General features: G+C 42.4%; 1 protein-coding gene across 17 annotated transcripts in view; it reads right to left on the bottom strand.

Moving 5' to 3' along the window:
* LOC110535604 (sickle tail protein homolog) overlaps nt 1-17,292 on the bottom strand; it is a 243,719-nt gene that overhangs the window by 21,978 nt on the left and 204,449 nt on the right. For all 17 annotated transcript variants that reach the window (XM_036935332.1, XM_021620705.2, XM_021620700.2 and 14 more), the window contains 2 exons: nt 16,827-16,920; nt 2,190-2,992 (listed from right to left, as the gene is read on the bottom strand). In XM_036935332.1, the coding sequence (XP_036791227.1) occupies nt 2,190-2,992; nt 16,827-16,920 (897 nt within the window). The remainder of the gene's footprint in view (nt 1-2,189; nt 2,993-16,826; nt 16,921-17,292) is intronic.

The following is a 17,292-nucleotide window of genomic DNA, read 5'->3' as shown; positions in this document are numbered from 1 at the left end:
ATGGGGCATACTAGGCGGTGGCATTTTTTACATTTAAGTTATAAGTACTTTTTAAGTTAGGAGTTACTTCCTACCTACTACCTGCATTGTTTCCATGCCAGACGTGGTTGCTTAGAAATCAAATTAGCGATATAAAATAAAAAACACAAGGAGTAAGTCATGTACTGGATAGTGAGAATAGAAGTTAATTGATTTGTCAAATAGATGGGCTTCTGCTATATAAACAGTTAAATGCACTTTTAAAGCAATATCTGGCCAAAAGTAAGTGTTCCAAGCTGTCAAAATACAGTGCTAAAGGTAGTGACGGCTCCGTTCAGGCAAAAATAAACTTTATATCCCAGCTTACACAGTGTAATAAATACAACCACTTTAGAATGCCTGTTTTGCCCTCCTGGAGTCTGCCTGGAATAGTCTAGAAAAACAAGAGTGGGCTAGTCTGAATTTCTGAATACAAGACAGGGCTGTCTAGTAGATTTAGCCCAGAGGTTGAGATGAGTTGGACCTTAGTGGGCACATTGTGGATAAAACAATAGACTGCGTCACTGGTTGTCGGGCGCCTGGACGAGAAAGAGAAGACAAACTCATCAATTCTCATATTACTCTGGCAGGATCGGCAATGTGAAGAAAACCAAGCACAGGGTTGAATAGGGATCCTTATGCTTGGTGATTGCTCGTTGACCAGTGAGGCTCAGACATAGAGGAGCACTGTCTTTTCACATGTCATCACATATCTAATGGCACGGGAGGGGAGGGGAGGGGAGGTGAGAGCGCTGGATGGGGCTAGATGAGGACAAGAGAAATGACTGTGATCCTGATAGTGCTGTATATTGCGCCCAGGCAATGTACTGTAGAGAAACAGACACTTAGCTATGTCTCCCCCGGGACACTGAAATGCAAAGCCAAAAGAGAAAAGTTTCTTGTGCCTATATAGCCATTATAGAGCACTGTGCCTATACGGAATAGTCTTTGTGCGTGTAAGTACAACTCATGCTTGAAGGCCACTCCGTAGTTATGGAGTATAAAGTAAGTGAACAAAGCTACCCTGTTTGTTGTACATTAAGTACCTTTCCACAGAAATTCCTTTACTCCTTTTCCCCCAGACCCATTTAAGATGGGAATGTCCCAAATATATGTTACATTTGAGTCATTTAGCAGACAGTCTTATCCAGAGTGACTTGGGGTTAAGTGCCTTGCTCAAGGGAACATTGACAGATGTTTCACCTAGTCGGCTTGGGTATTCAAACCAGTGACCTATTGGATACTGGCCCAACGCTCCTAACCACCAGGCTATCTGCCTATGCGGGCCCTGGTCAAAGGATTGTGCACTTTAAAGGGAATAGGGTGCCATTTGGGACATAGACCATGGTGTTTGTGCCATGCAGGTGGTCCTAGTGATCTGTTCCCCCTGATTCGGCTTTCAGGAAGCCCGGGTCTTATCCAACCTGGCCAATATTTGCTTTGGTTTTCCTAAGCAGTACACACATAGCCCCCTCACCCCCATAGCCATCCGGTCTAATGCATTCCAATGAATCCACAAATAATTGTATGGCTGGAGTATGTCCCTCTTGTGCTTGTGTGTTCTGTCCTTTAGTGAAACAGAAGGAGCCAGGTTGAAATAGCCACAGGGATGACTGCCGGAGTGCAGGGCTAACAGACGATGGACACGGGGCATGCAGACAGAGAGTTATAGATATACAGTCTGGATAGGGGGCTTGAAGCGCTATTCCATTACTGCGCTGGCCTGGTTTACAGAGTCAACTAAGTCAACTGAGTAAACCAGCCCTCTTCAACTCTTCACTCCAAGGTTTTAGGACTAGGGATAAGCTATTCATATCAAAAGAGCTGGTCACACACACGGCCCAAATTGATCTAGATAAAAGTCAATACGTATATTCATAACCATAATACAGTGTTATAGCCCACTGTGCTAAATGTGATGACATTGACAGGGCGGACCAGACACGCAGTGTGTGTGTGTGTGTGTGTGTGTGTATCTGTGAGACAGGGATGTCTCTGCTGAGATGGTGGTGATGGTGATGAGACAGTCTGAGCTAAGATTAAAACAGTGCAGCCCACGGTTACTGTTAGGGTGGTACAAGGATGCAATGTTAGTTCATCAATGCCCCCATGCAGTATCATACCCTTTCACTGAGCCCCCGCCCCACCTCAGGTCCCCCGGGTTGGCTTACCGTGTCTGGGGGTCGTTGGCTGGCGGGATAGGGCCGTGACCACCCTGGAGGTCTGGGACAACTGGAGACGCCATGTTGTTTCTGCTTTTCACCACTTCCTCCTTCCTGAAGGACTGCCGAACGGGCGAGGAGCGCTCTTGGGGAATGCCGCTGGGAGGGGGTGGCGCCCCGTGGATGTCAATCATCCTCACCTCTGCCATCCTGTGGGGTGAGGGGGGTGGGGTCTTGGAGCCCAGTGTAGGCAGCTGGCTGTCTCCATACTTCCTGGACTTCTGGCGGTAGAGTGACGGTTGTTCCATGGCCTCGGTGGGGCTGGGCCCACTGTAGGAGCCTGTGGAGCGGATGGAGACGCGGTGGTATCCAGCCAGGCTGCCATGGTCCACAATGTCCCCAGCAGGAGGGTGCCCTCCATGGGCAAGGCCGTGGCCCATCCTCCCCTCATTGAGGAGCAAGTATGGGTCAGCGTACAGCCCCTCTCCACCCCTCAATAGGCTGGGACTCATAGCACTCAGGTCCTCGTCGGGCTTGACGTCCCGCCTCTCCAGGATGGCGCTGGGGCAGGGGGACACGGATCGTGCAGGAGGGGTGGCGTTGGAAATGCGCTCCCGTGGCATGGTGGCAGTGCCGGGCATGGACCCCGGGCGCGGGCCGAAGGGGATCCGGGAGGGCGAGGGGGGCAGGGAGTGGGCCGTGGGTGGGGACAGGGAGCCCTGCATGGGGTGGTGTGGAGGGGGGCCCATTGAGAGCTGTCGCATTGGGGGGTGCTGGCCATCTCTGCTGCCATACATCACCTCTCTGTGCATCTGGAGGAAGAGTGGAACCAAAAACACCAAATCACGTTATTACTACATTACACTTACGTTAGTTGACCATGTTTACCAAGCGTTGTCGAGTGTCACAGCCCTCAGGTAGTCGGCCATGGCACCTCCATCTGAGCGTCTATAGCTCTGGTCTGTTGTCAACCCTGCATCTCTGGAGAGAGGTCACCAAACACACCATGCCTGCATCCCAAATGGCACCCTATTCCCTATGTCGTTCACTAGGGCTCCGGTAAAGGTAGTTGAATAAATAGGGATATGGTGGCATTTGGGATGCAGACCATTACGCTCTAAGCCAGCCAGGACAGTTGGTTTTCATGGTCTAGAGAAAAAGAATGTCGCATCAGCACATTCTCAGAGTGAGAAAACATCTTAAATCCTGCTAAGGCCACAGGGATACTTTCCCCCCTGTCAATATTTGACTAACATTTCACAGACACCCCAAATTGCCTATACCCTCAGGCTTACAAAATATGATTTGACATGAAAACAAGTTTTTTTGGATAAAATTCCCCTCATAAGCAGGATATTCACATTAACTTTAAAGCTCGGTGATTACCTTGAGGGTTTATTTAAGGCTCACGCTAGCTTGTGAGCTCAATTGCCACTGGTTGCTGATAACAGTGTGCCTTTTAAAACAACCAACATGTGAAAACACAGAGAGAATGATTTCAACTATGTGCCCACAGGCAGGAAAGAAGTATCTGGTAAATTAGCAACAGGTTCTGTCGTCTGGCACAGCCATTTTAAATAGGCAGCTGTGACTGCATTGAACCACACAAAGGACCCCAGAGTACCTGTGGACAAACTATGAAATCACTTCATTCAGCTACAGCTGGGTTAAAGGAGAGGCATGACTGGAGCAGATTTCGGGAGTTAAAAGTCAAACGTGAAGGGCAGAGAGTATGCAGAGATCTTTACACACAGGAATGCATGGTTAACTCACTGCCAGGTTGTGAGAGTGAGTTCATTTCTTCCCAATGCACTACTTCTACTGTGGTTCAGTGGTTTTTGTGGCAAGCCACCTGCTTCGGTGGAAGCAAACGTATGGTCTAAACCTCAATGTAAATATCGCATCTGTTGCGACCCTGCTATTTGTAGACAAGCATCAAAGTGTTCACAACTACCTGTTTAGTGTGTCTATACCAGCAATCCCAATATTATGCTCCCAGAAGTGATGTTTTGTACACATGGCCGAAATGGTGGCTATTGGAGCCGTTTTGTATACAGTGCTTTCTTCGACTTGGCTACTATTGTTATCTCACTCACCGTGTTTTGTTGTTCGTAATTGAATAATCCACTTTCGTCCCCCTGTCGTCTTTAATTCATCATGAATCCCACTATTTAAATTATTTCATACGGTGACTGTTTGATTCCCTATGGCCATAAAGTGTCAAGACAGTTCAAATGTGCTCCTGCCAAGGTGGTAGTCATTGTATGAATGAGTGAGTGAGTGAGTGAGTGAGTGAGTGAGAGAGAGAGAGAGAAAGGGATATTGTCCATAAACTGTCATCATAACAATGAAAATCCCTATTACCTCATCCAAGGACTGCAGTGGAGACCAATACAAATACAACAAGTCTCACTACTTCTCCATCAGCACTCCTGATTCATGTGGGTGTGTATCTAGCCTAGTGCAGGAACTCTAATAGCCTCATGTAGTACTCATATGAAACTGGATTGAGCTGACTTTATGAGACCCTCCTAGACATACTGTCCTTCTAATGAGATCCTTACGGAGGCAGTGGAAAGAGAAAGGTCTCGGAGCCAAAAGTCCACATGAGCCAAACTCAAACCAAATGTTCCCCCATTTCGCCGCTAGTTCTCCTCACATCTTCAGATGTGTTGGTTTATTTATTTTAAAAAAAAGGCAATGTTTTATAGGTCTACGGACAAACCTGGACCTCCTGCCTTATAAGGTCACGCTATTGAAAATGCAATGTGGTCTTTCGAGAGGACGGAAGGAGTGCATAGTGTCAGGTATAACATCTGTTTGTGATTGACAAGCCATCACAAAACAGCATAGAACAGCTGTGCTCGACTTCATACAACTACCTGGCGCTTTTCCTTTGTTTAGGAATAATATGTAGTACTTTGTCCACCTTGTAATAATCCTATCAAACCAAAACAGTTTTAACATCGAGCATTTCCATAAGAGACGTGTGAAAATAGTCGACTTCGAAAGTGAGTTTTTGAACTCGGAAGCTTTGTGCTTTCCATTTTTCTCTATTACGTGTTGTTCCACGGCCTCTGATTAGAATATTCCCGGCCAGAATTTCCTTTAACATATTTATAGAAAGTGTGTTTTCACTAATTAACCAATGAGTTTGGTCTTTGTTGGCTGTGGATCCAGCCCAGTCGGAGTCTTTGTTCACCTCTCTTACACACATCAGCTGTCACACCCACCCCACTGCTGTTCACCTTTAGAAAGAACCATTCAGTAAACACTTAATCGTTTCTGAAACACAAAAACATGGTATTTTATACAGTATATATTACATTGACAATCTTTAGAGTCCCCCTTCGAGATTTAGATCGTTTTTTTTCCCCACAAGGCCTGCTTTTGAGGGCCTAGTTTTACCCTAATACAATGGCCTGAATGTGTAACCCCTACAGGAATCCAGCCAGAGTTTGGACTTTTCTCTGTCACACACGATCTGCTTTCAGAATGACTGCCAGGGTTGAGAAAACGAAGATATGAGACTACCTTAAACATCTAAAGTGGAACAACCATTTCAGTAACGAGTGCAATAAGTCCAAGTAACAGCAATAGTTTAGAAAAATGTCTATTATTTATATTTGAGAAACATAAGATTATGTAATCAATGAATGAACATGCAAAAACATAGATATTGAAAAAATACTATTTAAAAAAAATCTACCTGCAATAGAGCATGCTGGGAAATATGATAATCATGGGTGTGTTTTTGGTTCAACTTTGGTTATTAACACCAACACTGGGGTTATTTTACACCACTGAGTGTTAATTTAACTCTTTACATTCAGGGCCAGGTTAATGCAGGGGCTTACCAGGGCTGAAGCCCCTGGGCCCAGGCCCGTTGGGAGCCCAATTATTATTACAAAAGGTAATAATAATAATTGAAATATACACAGTATACACTAATATACACACACACACACACACACACACACACACACACACACACAGTGTATATTTCCTTGATTATTACTTTTTGTAAAAAATATACAGTTGAAGTCGAAAGTTTACATACACTTACGTTGGAGTCATTAATACTCATTTTTCAACAACTCCACAAATTTCTTGTTAACAAACTATAGTTTTGGCAAGTCGGTTAGGATGTCTACTTTGTGCAGATTACTTTGCGCAGACAGATTATTTAATTTAGAACTCACTGTATCACAATTCCAGTGGGTCAGACGTTTACATACACTAAGTTGACAGTGCCTTTAAATAGCAGAAAATGATGTCATGGCTTTAGAAGCTTCTGATAGGATAATTGACATAATTTGAGTCAATTGGAGATGTACCTGTGGATGTATTTCAAAGCCTACCTTAAAACTCAGTACCTCTTTGCTTGACATCATGGGAAAATCCCCCCCACAAAAAATCTGCCAAAAACATTGTAGACCTCCACAAGACTGGTTCATCCTTGGGAGCAATTTCAAGGTACCACGTTCATCTGTACAAACAATAGCACGCAAGTATAAACACCATGGGACCACACTGGTCCATCATACTGCTCAGGAAGGAGATGCATTGTCTCCTAGAGATGAACATACTTTAGTGCGAAAAGTGCAAATCAATCCCAGAACAACAGCAAAGGACCTTGTGAAGATGTTGGAGGAAACAGGTACAAAAGTATCTATATCCACAAAGATCGTACTTTTTGGAGAAATGTCCTCTGGTCTGATGAAACAAAAATGTAACTGTTGGTCAGTGAAGCACGGGGGTGGCAGCATCATGTGGGGGTGCTTTGCTGCAGGAGGGACCGGTGCACTTCACAAAATAGATGGAATTATGAATGAGGAAAATGTATGTGGATATATTGAAGCAACATCTCAAGACATCAGTCATGAAGTTAAAGCTTGGTTGCAAATGGCCAATGACCCCAAGCATACTTCCAAAGTTGTGGAAAAATGGCTTAAGGACAACAAAGTCAAGGTATTGGAGTGGCCATCACAAAGCACAGACCTCAATCCTATAGAAAATTTGTGGGCAGAACTGAAAAGGCGTGTGCAGAGGCCTACAAACCTGACTCAGTTACACCAGCTCTGTCAGGAGGAATGGGCCAAAATTCACCCAATTTATTGTGGGAAGCTTGTGGAAGGCTACCCAAAACATTTGACCCAAGTTAAACAATTTAAAGGCAATGCTACCAAATACTAATTAGGTGTATGCAAACTTCTGACCCGCTGGGAATGTGATAAAAGAAATAAAAGCTGAAATAATTAATTCTCTACTACAATTATGTATATAATTATATATATATATATATAACTGCATGCATGATCAGAAGGATAGCTAAATATTTACCAGAAAAGATTCTTGAGCAAATAACACATTAATTAATTGAGAGTCAGGTGAATTACTGTTCTGTGGTCTGGGGAAAGCAGCAGCAAGTGAAATTAGGAGGCTGCAGATTGCACAGAACAAAGCGGCAAGGATTGTTTTAAGGTGGAGATATGGTTCTTCTGTTGTAGTCATGCGCAAATGCTCTTGGTTGGTCATCAATCAACTGAATTGAAAACAATATGCTAATCTTATAATTTACACCATTTAAAACAGCCAAACTCTATTCACAATGGTATTCCGTTGGTAAGAGACAGACATGCAGTAAATACTAGGAATAGATTGTCCACCATCTGTGTTGTCCAGACAGAAAAGAGAAATAGGCAAAAGAACATTTCGATTTAGAGCAATAAAGAAATGGAATAATTTAACTGAACAAAGTAGAAACCTTTCATATATATATATATATTTAAACAATACTTTCAAACCATTTAAGTATAATACATAGGAAAGTTGTGCTGGATTATGGTAGATGAAGAATCTATCTATATATATATATATATATATATCTCTATCTATCTATCTATCTATCTATATATATATATATATATATATATATATATATATATAGTGCCTTGCGAAAGTATTCGGCCCCCTTGAACTTTGCGACCTTTTGCCACATTTCAGGCTTCAAACATAAAGACATAAAACTGTATTTTTTTGTGAAGAATCAACAACAAGTGGGACACAATCATGAAGTGGAACGACATTTATTGGATATTTCAAACTTTTTTAACAAATCAAAAACTGAAAAATTGGGCGTGCAAAATTATTCAGCCCCTTTACTTTCAGTGTAGCAAACTCTCTCCAGAAGTTCAGTGAGGATCTCTGAATGATCCAATGTTGACCTAAATGACTAATGATGATAAATACAATCCACCTGTGTGTAATCAAGTCTCCGTATAAATGCACCTGCACTGTGATAGTCTCAGAGGTCCGTTAAAAGCGCAGAGAGCATCATGAAGAACAAGGAACATACCAGGCAGGTCCGAGATACTGTTGTGAAGAAGTTTGAAGCCGGATTTGGATACAAAAAGATTTCCCAAGATTTAAACATCCCAAGGAGCACTGTGCAAGCAATAATATTGAAATGGAAGGAGTATCAGACCACTGCAAATCTACCAAGACCTGGCCATCCCTCTAAACTTTCAGCTCATACAAGGAGAAGACTGATCAGAGATGCAGCCAAGAGGCCCATGATCACTCTGGATGAACTGCAGAGATCTACAGCTGAGGTGGGAGACTCTGTCCATAGGACAACAATCAGTCGTATATTGCACAAATCTGGCCTTTATGGAAGAGTGGCAAGAAGAAAGCCATTTCTTAAAGATATCCATGAAAAGTGTCATTTAAAGTTTGCCACAAGCCACCTGGGAGACACACCAAACATGTGGAAGAAGGTGCTCTGGTCAGATGAAACCAAAATTGAACTTTTTGGCAACAATGCAAAACGTTATGTTTGGCATAAAAGCAACACAGCTGAACACCACCCCACTGTCAAACATGGTGGTGGCAGCATCATGGTTTGGGCCTGCTTTTCTTCAGCAGGGACAGGGAATATGGTTAAAATAGATGGGAAGATGGATGGAGCCAAATACAGGACCATTCTGGAAGAAAACCTGATGGAGTCTGCAAAAGACCTGAGACTGGGACGGAGATTTGTCTTCTAACAAGACAATGATCCAAAACATAAAGCAAAATCTACAATGGAATGGTTCAAAAATAAACATATCCAGGTGTTAGAATGGCCAAGTCAAAGTCCAGACCTGAATCCAATCGAGAATCTGTGGAAAGAACTGAAAACTGCTGTTCACAAATGCTCTCCATCCAACCTCACTGAGCTCGAGCTGTTTTGCAAGGAGGAATGGGAAAAAAATTCAGTCTCTCGATGTGCAAAACTGATAATCGCAGCAAAAGGTGGCGCTACAAAGTATTAACTTAAGGAGGCTGAATAATTTTGCACGTCCAATTTTTCAGTTTTGGATTTGTTAAAAAAGTTTGAAATATCCAATAAATGTCGTTCCAGTTCATGATTGTGTCCCACTTGTTGTTGATTCTTCACAAAAAAAAACAGTTTTATATCTTTATGTTTGAAGCCTGAAATGTGGCAAAAGGTCGCAAAGTTCAAGGGGGCCGAATACTTTCGCAAGGCACTGTATATATATATATATATATATATATTTTTAGACTGAGTGTTCATCGGGTCAATATGTTAGTGTATTATGTCTTATCTATGAGATAGATAAGCCCTTAACCAAGTAAGCCCTTAACTGTATTCCATAACTTTTTACAATCATTTTTACAATCAATAAAAGTGTTGTTGTAAAATAACGTTGTCTTACAATTCAATTGAACTGCATAATTACGTAATGTTCTATAATTCGGTTAATCAATTTCTAGTTCAGATTTGGCTGCTAAGACTTTTGCCATATTTCTTTGAGAAAAAGCCTCACCCAGTTCAACATCAATCCATGGAGACGGACGAGCCCCAACTGTACTCTTTCTTACTGGGTCATGATGGTCCCTTACCTCAGTGAGCAAATCAATAAAACATTCTGTAGCGTGATTTAAATCATCGTCTAGATAAATCAGCTCCCATTGTACAGCAGCCAAATCATTTAGAAATAGCTCATGATTAAATCGGGGCGGCAGCGTAGCCTAGTGGTTAGAGCATTGGACCAGTAACCGAAAGGCCCACTGTTCCTAGGCCGTCATTGAAAATAAGAATTAGTTCTTAGTTAAATAAAAGGTAAAAATGTATCTTGAACACAATCCTTGGGGGATTCTTTGGAACCTTCGTGGTTATGGTCACAATATTATGGTCTGTCCAGCCCACTGGCATTGATCTGGCTTTTAAGCATTGCAGAAGATCGGTGACCCAAATTAGTTGATGATCTCGTAGTATCATTAACCATTTGTTTCAAACCACAGTTCTCGGCGTATCATCAATTTACTTCTATTTGAATGATTATGATCCTTCCAATTTATATTCAAATAAAGATAAATATATGTTGCGTCTGTGGCCTGGTCAAACCCAGTCCTGTCATTTAGATAGGACACCTTAGAGCTAGGAGATCTATACACACATCCTACCAATATGGGTGCCTGGCGAGGTAGATCTACTTGAGCCCATAGTGCCTCTATTTGACATACATTAAGGCCATCCCTCCTCTTAAAAAGGTATATGATTCTGAATATACAGTGCTACACCCCCGCCATCCCTATTCCTGTCCCTTCTAAGTAGACAATATCCATTGGATGTTCATTTGCCCATCATTTACAGATGCATCAATGTGTTTCGGTCAAAGCCAAAATATGAATATTACTTATGTTGACCAAGTTAAAAACCTCATGTATTTTGTTAGGAAGGCTACATACATTAACATACATTATGCAGCCCTTTCCTCATCAAGTGGAGATCAATATAGCATATATCTGTTAATAGTTGAAGTTGTCATGATACACTAGAACACACAAACTTAGATTTGAACATTCAATTAAAATAGCCAGGGAGTGACTCTAGAGTCCCGATACAATTGCCCGTTGATGTAAAGTTTATCCATCACCACGGAGACTCGTTGATTCAGGCAACGCTTTTCCTTCATGATGGGATACATTTTTTTCTCCTTTCATTGGTCTCGCTGGGGAAGTGATCATTCATTCCAAAATCAGTGTTTCTGAGTCCTCTGCCCCATGTTCTTCGTCATTTCCTTTTTGCTTAAATGTGTCAAAATATGCAATAATAGCCAGTGGCCTATTTCCCAGAGGCCTTAGCCATTCTATGGACTCTGGAGGAAGTGACATTATGCACAACATCAGTGGGCAGTTCCAGTTGAGTTGACATAAAGTCTCGGACTGTGTCCTCACAGCCTCTGCTGTTGTCATTCTCCGGTATCCCTGAAAACATTAGATTGTTCCGCATTGATCGACACTGTGCATCAAGCAAGGTTTCTTTACGTTGTTTGTTCTCCCTTTGCACCACCTCCACCTTGCCATGAATAGAGTCTACAGTACCTTTCATCTCATTGTTCTCTTTCCTTAGATCATCAATCTGACATTGGCTGAATTCTAGACTGGCACATAATGCATTGATGTCCTCTCGTAGTATATCCAAGATATCAAGTTTGGCAAGCCGTTCATTGATGGATTTAAACAAGTCAACATCCATATCAGTAAACCTCTCTCCACACGCGCCCTCTTGATTGGGGATGGTTTGGTTTCATCGTTGATACCTATTGGCCAACTTGGATTTGGTTTGTTTTGTTGATTGGGTTGGTTGTCCTTAACAGTGCTTTAATCCTCTGAAACCAGCAACATGTTTCTTTGAGTCAATGAATCGTTCCAGCTCTTCAATGGATTCCGAATCATCCAGTGTGTTAGCAGGCAGAGTAAAAACAAAAACAAAGTTAACTTATCTAGCGTCTAGTCAGTATCTCCAACTCGATCTCATGGCAGCTTGTGTGTTGCAATGAGACTCAAAACCCTATATTTAACCCCCAAAACATTGGGAAGCAATCTCTTAGAGGAAAAAAAAACGGAGACAAATAGCAGAAATGATTTCTCACCGACTTTACTTTGGAGAGGCATAATCAATGCAGTGTGTGTATCTGATCATTTCTTTAGAGAAGACAGGACACTGCTTAGCCCTACTGAGGCGTACAGCAGTGTCCTTCCACTCCAATCAAAACACTTTGTTCGAACAGGTGCACCACTCATTTGGTTATTGTTCTGTATTTGCCCTTTTCCTAGTATGCCAGGTGTTGGTTTCACAGCGAAAAGAAGCTGCTAACACAAGGATGCATAAGAAAAGGCTCTTTTTTTTTTGTCTCGCAAATGTTCTGGAAAAACATCTGCACTCTCAGCCTCACATCTGTCAGGAATAAAGCCACTGTTTACCTTGCCTGTGTGTGTGTGTGTGTGTGTGTGTGTGTGTGTGTGAGAGAGAGTGCGAGTGCTTCAGTATTAATATGCATGACTTTGCACAGTCTGCATTTAAAAAGGGCTAATGGCTCAATGGCATAGAAACAACAGTTCATTCATACAGGCGTACAGTCATTATACTGTATATACAGTAATGGTACAAAATTGGCATGGATCAATGTTGAATGAATTTGATTAATTTGTCAAATTCCAGCAGAAAGTATTTGCACACCAGCCACTACAAATATCCACTTTATTTATCAGAACACTACAGTGCATTCGGAAAGTATTCAGACCCCTCGACTTTCTGTTACATCACAGCCTTATTCTAAAATGTATTAAATTGTCCGCCACCCACCCCTCATCAACCTACAAACAATACCCCATAATGACAAAGCAAAAACAGGTTGTTAGAAATATGCAAATGTATAACATTTTCAAAACATAATTAACACATTTACATAAGTATTCAGACACTTTACTCAGTACTTTGTTGAAGTGCCTTTGTCAGCGATTACAGTCTTCTTGGGTATGACACTCCCATTCTTCTCTGCAGATTCTTTCAAGCTCTGGTCAGGTTGCATGGGGAGCGTCGCTGCAGCTATTTTCAGGTCTCTCCAGAGATGTTCGATCGGGTTCAAGTCCGGGCTCTGGCTGGGACACTCAAGGGCATTCAGAGACTTGTCCCAAAACCACTTCTAGGTTGTCTTGGCTGTGTGCTTAGGGTCGTTGTCCTGTTGGAAGGTGAACCTTCACCCCAGTCTGAGGTCCTGAGCACTCTGAAGCAGGTTTCATCAAGGATCTCTCTGAACTTTGCTCTGTTCATCTATCCCTCGATCTTGACTAGTCTCCCAGTTCCTGTCGCTGAAAAACACTCCCACAGCATGATGCTGCCACAACCGTGATTCACCATAGGGATGGTGCCAGGTTTCCTCCAGATGTGACGCTTTGCATTCAGGCCAATCTTGGTTTCATCAGACCAGAGAATCTTGTTTCTCATGGCCTGAGAGTCCTTTAGGGGGCTTTTGGCAAACTCCAAGTGGGCTGTCATGTGCCTTTTACTGAGGAGTGGCTTCTGTCTGGTCATTCTACCATAAAGGCCAGATGGGTGGAGTGCTGCAGAGATGGTTGTCCTTCTGGAAGGTTCTCCCATCTCCACAGGGGACCTCTGGAGCTTTGTCAGAGTGACCATCAGGTTCTTGATCATCAACTCCCTGACCAAGGCCCTTCTCCCTGGATGCTCAGTTTGGCCAGCTCTAGGAAAATTCTTGATGGTTCCAAACTTCTTCCATTTAAGAATGATGGTGGCCACTGTGTTCTTGGGGACCTTCAATGCTCCAGAAATGTTTTGGTACCCTTCCCTAGATATGTGCCTTGACACAATCCAGTCTCAGAGCTCTACGGACAACTCCTTCGACCTCATGACTTAGTTTTTGCTCTGACATGCATTGTCAACTGTGGGACCTTATATAGACAGGTGTGTGTCTTTCCAAATCATGCCCAATCAATTGAATTTACCACAGGTGGACTCCAATCAAGTTGTAGAAACATCTCAAGGATGATCAATGTAAACAGGATGCAGCTGAGCTCAATTTTGAGTCTTATAGCAAAGGGTCTGAATACTTATGTAAATAAGGTATGTTTTTTTATTTTTAATACATTTGGGAAAAAATGCAACAAAAAAAACAGTTTTTGCTTTGTTATTATGTCTGCGTAGATTGATGAGGAAAAACATGTATTTAATATAATTTAGAATAAGGCTGTAATGTAACAAATTTTGGAAAAAGTCAAGGGTTCTGATTACTTTCCAAATGCCCTATATACACATTATAGCTGTATCACTTCATGAGCAAGTGATCTGGGATTGGTACATCCATTTTGGGACTTTTAAATCAAAATCAAATTTTATTGGTCACATACACATTATTAGCAGATGCTATTGCAAGTGTAGCGAAATGCTTGTGCTTCTAGTTCCCAGAGTGCAGCAATATCTAACATGTAATCGAACAATTCCACAACATCTACCTAATACACACAAATCTAAGTTAAAGGAATATGAATATATACATTATAAATATATGGATGACAACATTTTAATTAAATAAAGCCATTGATTGTTGAAGAATCTAACCGCTTTGTTGTTTGAATCCCAGAACAACTTATTGCAAGTGTCATATTTCTGTTACATGTACTGTACTTGAAATAGGTATTTGAATGACTGCGTATTTTCTTCTTTCAATTACACTGGGGCTGAACTACACGCCAATGTATTTTGTATTCTCAAAATACTGTAGGTTGTAGACATTTTGTGGCCCTGCTCTTCCCCTGTATCAGAAGTCTTTTTTTGTAACCATTACTGAGAATGTTGTTGCTGTTCGGGTAATTCAAATGATCTAACTCTTGGAAGTAACTAACATATGTATTTCAAATACAAGTATTTTGTGGTTTATTTTGATACATTGATCTTTATGGCATTTTGCATGTGTATTTTATCATTGTACTTGGTCATTTTTGCCCATCACTGGATGAGATCAAAGTCCATAGCCTAACTCATATGGTCTGGTAAAGGGACAATGTGGGAGTCAATCATCATCAAAGCGGTCACCGCCTTTTAAAGAGACAGGCGACTTCAACTCAATCGCACACCGGTGCCTCGGCCAGAACCAATGAACTCAAACCTGTGCGGGTTTGTGTACAACCTGTGCGTGAGTGTGCGCATGTGTGTGTGCAACCTGTGCGTGAGTGTGTGTGTGTGTGTCTGTAAGACAATGCCCATAGATCTCCTGGAGTAGTCCAGTAGTCTAGAGAGACATAATGAGTGTGTGAATTGCTCCTGAGGGTTAAACAATGACAGAACTGATAAAACAGCTCATGAGAACTGGGTTGCGTATTCATGCAGTGTGTGTGTGTGTGTGTGTGTGTGTGTGTGTGTGTGTGTGTGGGTGGGTGAGTGTGTTCACTTTTTATAACACTGCTCATAACATATGTCTACATCCTGTTGAACAAAATCAACAGTAGAGCAATCCATGGTTCTGTCTTAAATGTTCTGCCGTGCATGCAGTAGCTGCTTTAGAAATGGTGGTTTCTCCTTGATATCCTACGCGTTCGATTCATTTCAGTAAAATACTATACTACACAGTGTATGCTTATACAGTAGGAAATAGAGGCAGACTGAAGCACAGTTTCATAAACAATAGAGAGAATAAATCAAAAGTAGTCCCTAGACTTAAGACTCAATGGTACTTTACTCTACTACTAAAGCAAAACACCACAGAATCTGACAGCACACTCCACTTCCCATAAAGCAAAGCAGCCGTCTCTCTACAAAGACACAATACATGATGCTGGGCTCATTGAAAGGGTCGTTGTGATTGTAATTAACTGCAATAATACTCCTGTTTTGCATCCCAAATGGCACTCTATTCCCTATGTGGTGCCCACCTTTTAACCAGGACCCAATAGGGCTCTGGGCAAAAGTACACATGGAGATTCCTCTTGGCTAGATAGATAAATCATCCAAGGGGACTAGGTAGGATCGGGGTCAGTTGATCAGAAAGGATTTGGGGTTAGAACACACGAGGAATGAGGTCTTTGCGTGTTGGTTTCCTGCCGTTACATCAGCAGGAAACCAACACGAGGAGAGCAGGCAACAGCCTTGTGGGAGAATAGCAGGAGATTTGGAGAAGAATGGACAAGGAAAAGCCCCATGAATGTAGTTCAATTATTTCAGGAGAACTGCGTGAAAGCACACACAAGGCTCCCTGATCCCCCCCCAAAATTAGGCACGGAGAACAGAAGACCCCCATAAACAGATTAAGGAAGACGGGGAGGTTGGGGGGGGTCATTCCTCTACCTAGAAGCTGAGAGGGAGGGATGATAAGTAGGAAACAAGAGGGTAGAGGAGGATAGGGGGAGAGGGGAGGAAGAGGTGGGAACCCCATAGACGGTGTTATTTATACGATAGACTGACTAGAATGGCCTATTCCGTACTGGAGCTGTTTCCGTGGGAATGACTGGCCTGTTGCACATAATAATACCCGTCGTAAATACTGTACTTTTATTTTTTACAAAAGCACCACAGTAGGGATGGACTTAGAAGTAGACCCTCTATATTCCTTTACTCAGACAGGAATTAAAGAGGCACTATGCAGAAATCGCTCCGCCATTTCCTGGTTGCGAAAATTCTAATAGTTGGCCTAATTTCAGTTTATGTGACAAAACAAGCAAGTATAGTGTAGAGAATCATTGTATCATCTACACCACTGTGAAATGTATTTTCCACAAACAAAAACATTGTATTTTCAGCCGTTTGAAGCTGGTGTACAAAACCGAAAGTAAAGTACTCACCCTGGCATCGCCGTTGGTGGGTCTTGGGCCGTGACTGAAGGCTTGTGCCGGGTCCTTGTGGTACACCTTCAGGCAGGAGTGATCTGTGATATTCCTGGAGAGAGAAACAGCCGAAGTTTGACGAGGTGCCCAGATTATATCACTATCGGACAGCGGTCTGTCTCCTCTAGCTGCGAGACTCCTATACCGAGACATTGGTGTGTACTCTGACAAGGCTATGTCATACACAGTCCGTGGTCTGGTGTACTGACCGTACACTGGCTGAGACATCACGGTGCTGTGTCAAAAGTGTCCAATTAGTCCAAAACTTGTCTAGTAGTGTTACGGTAAATAGTTTTCCTCAAATAAAGCTCCTATGTAAAGCTCTCTCTGCCTAGATGTGTTCTGAGTCAGCTAGTACTCCTGCGCTCTACCGTACCAGTCTGCGAGGAACAAACATGTGACAACTTTTACAGCCCTGATAAAA

The sequence above is a fragment of the Oncorhynchus mykiss genome, chromosome 11 (genome assembly GCF_013265735.2).
Source record: "Oncorhynchus mykiss isolate Arlee chromosome 11, USDA_OmykA_1.1, whole genome shotgun sequence".
Taxonomy (NCBI): Eukaryota; Metazoa; Chordata; class Actinopteri; order Salmoniformes; family Salmonidae; genus Oncorhynchus; species Oncorhynchus mykiss.
Note: the sequence above shows the minus strand (reverse complement) of the source record. Positions and strands in the feature narration are given on the sequence as shown.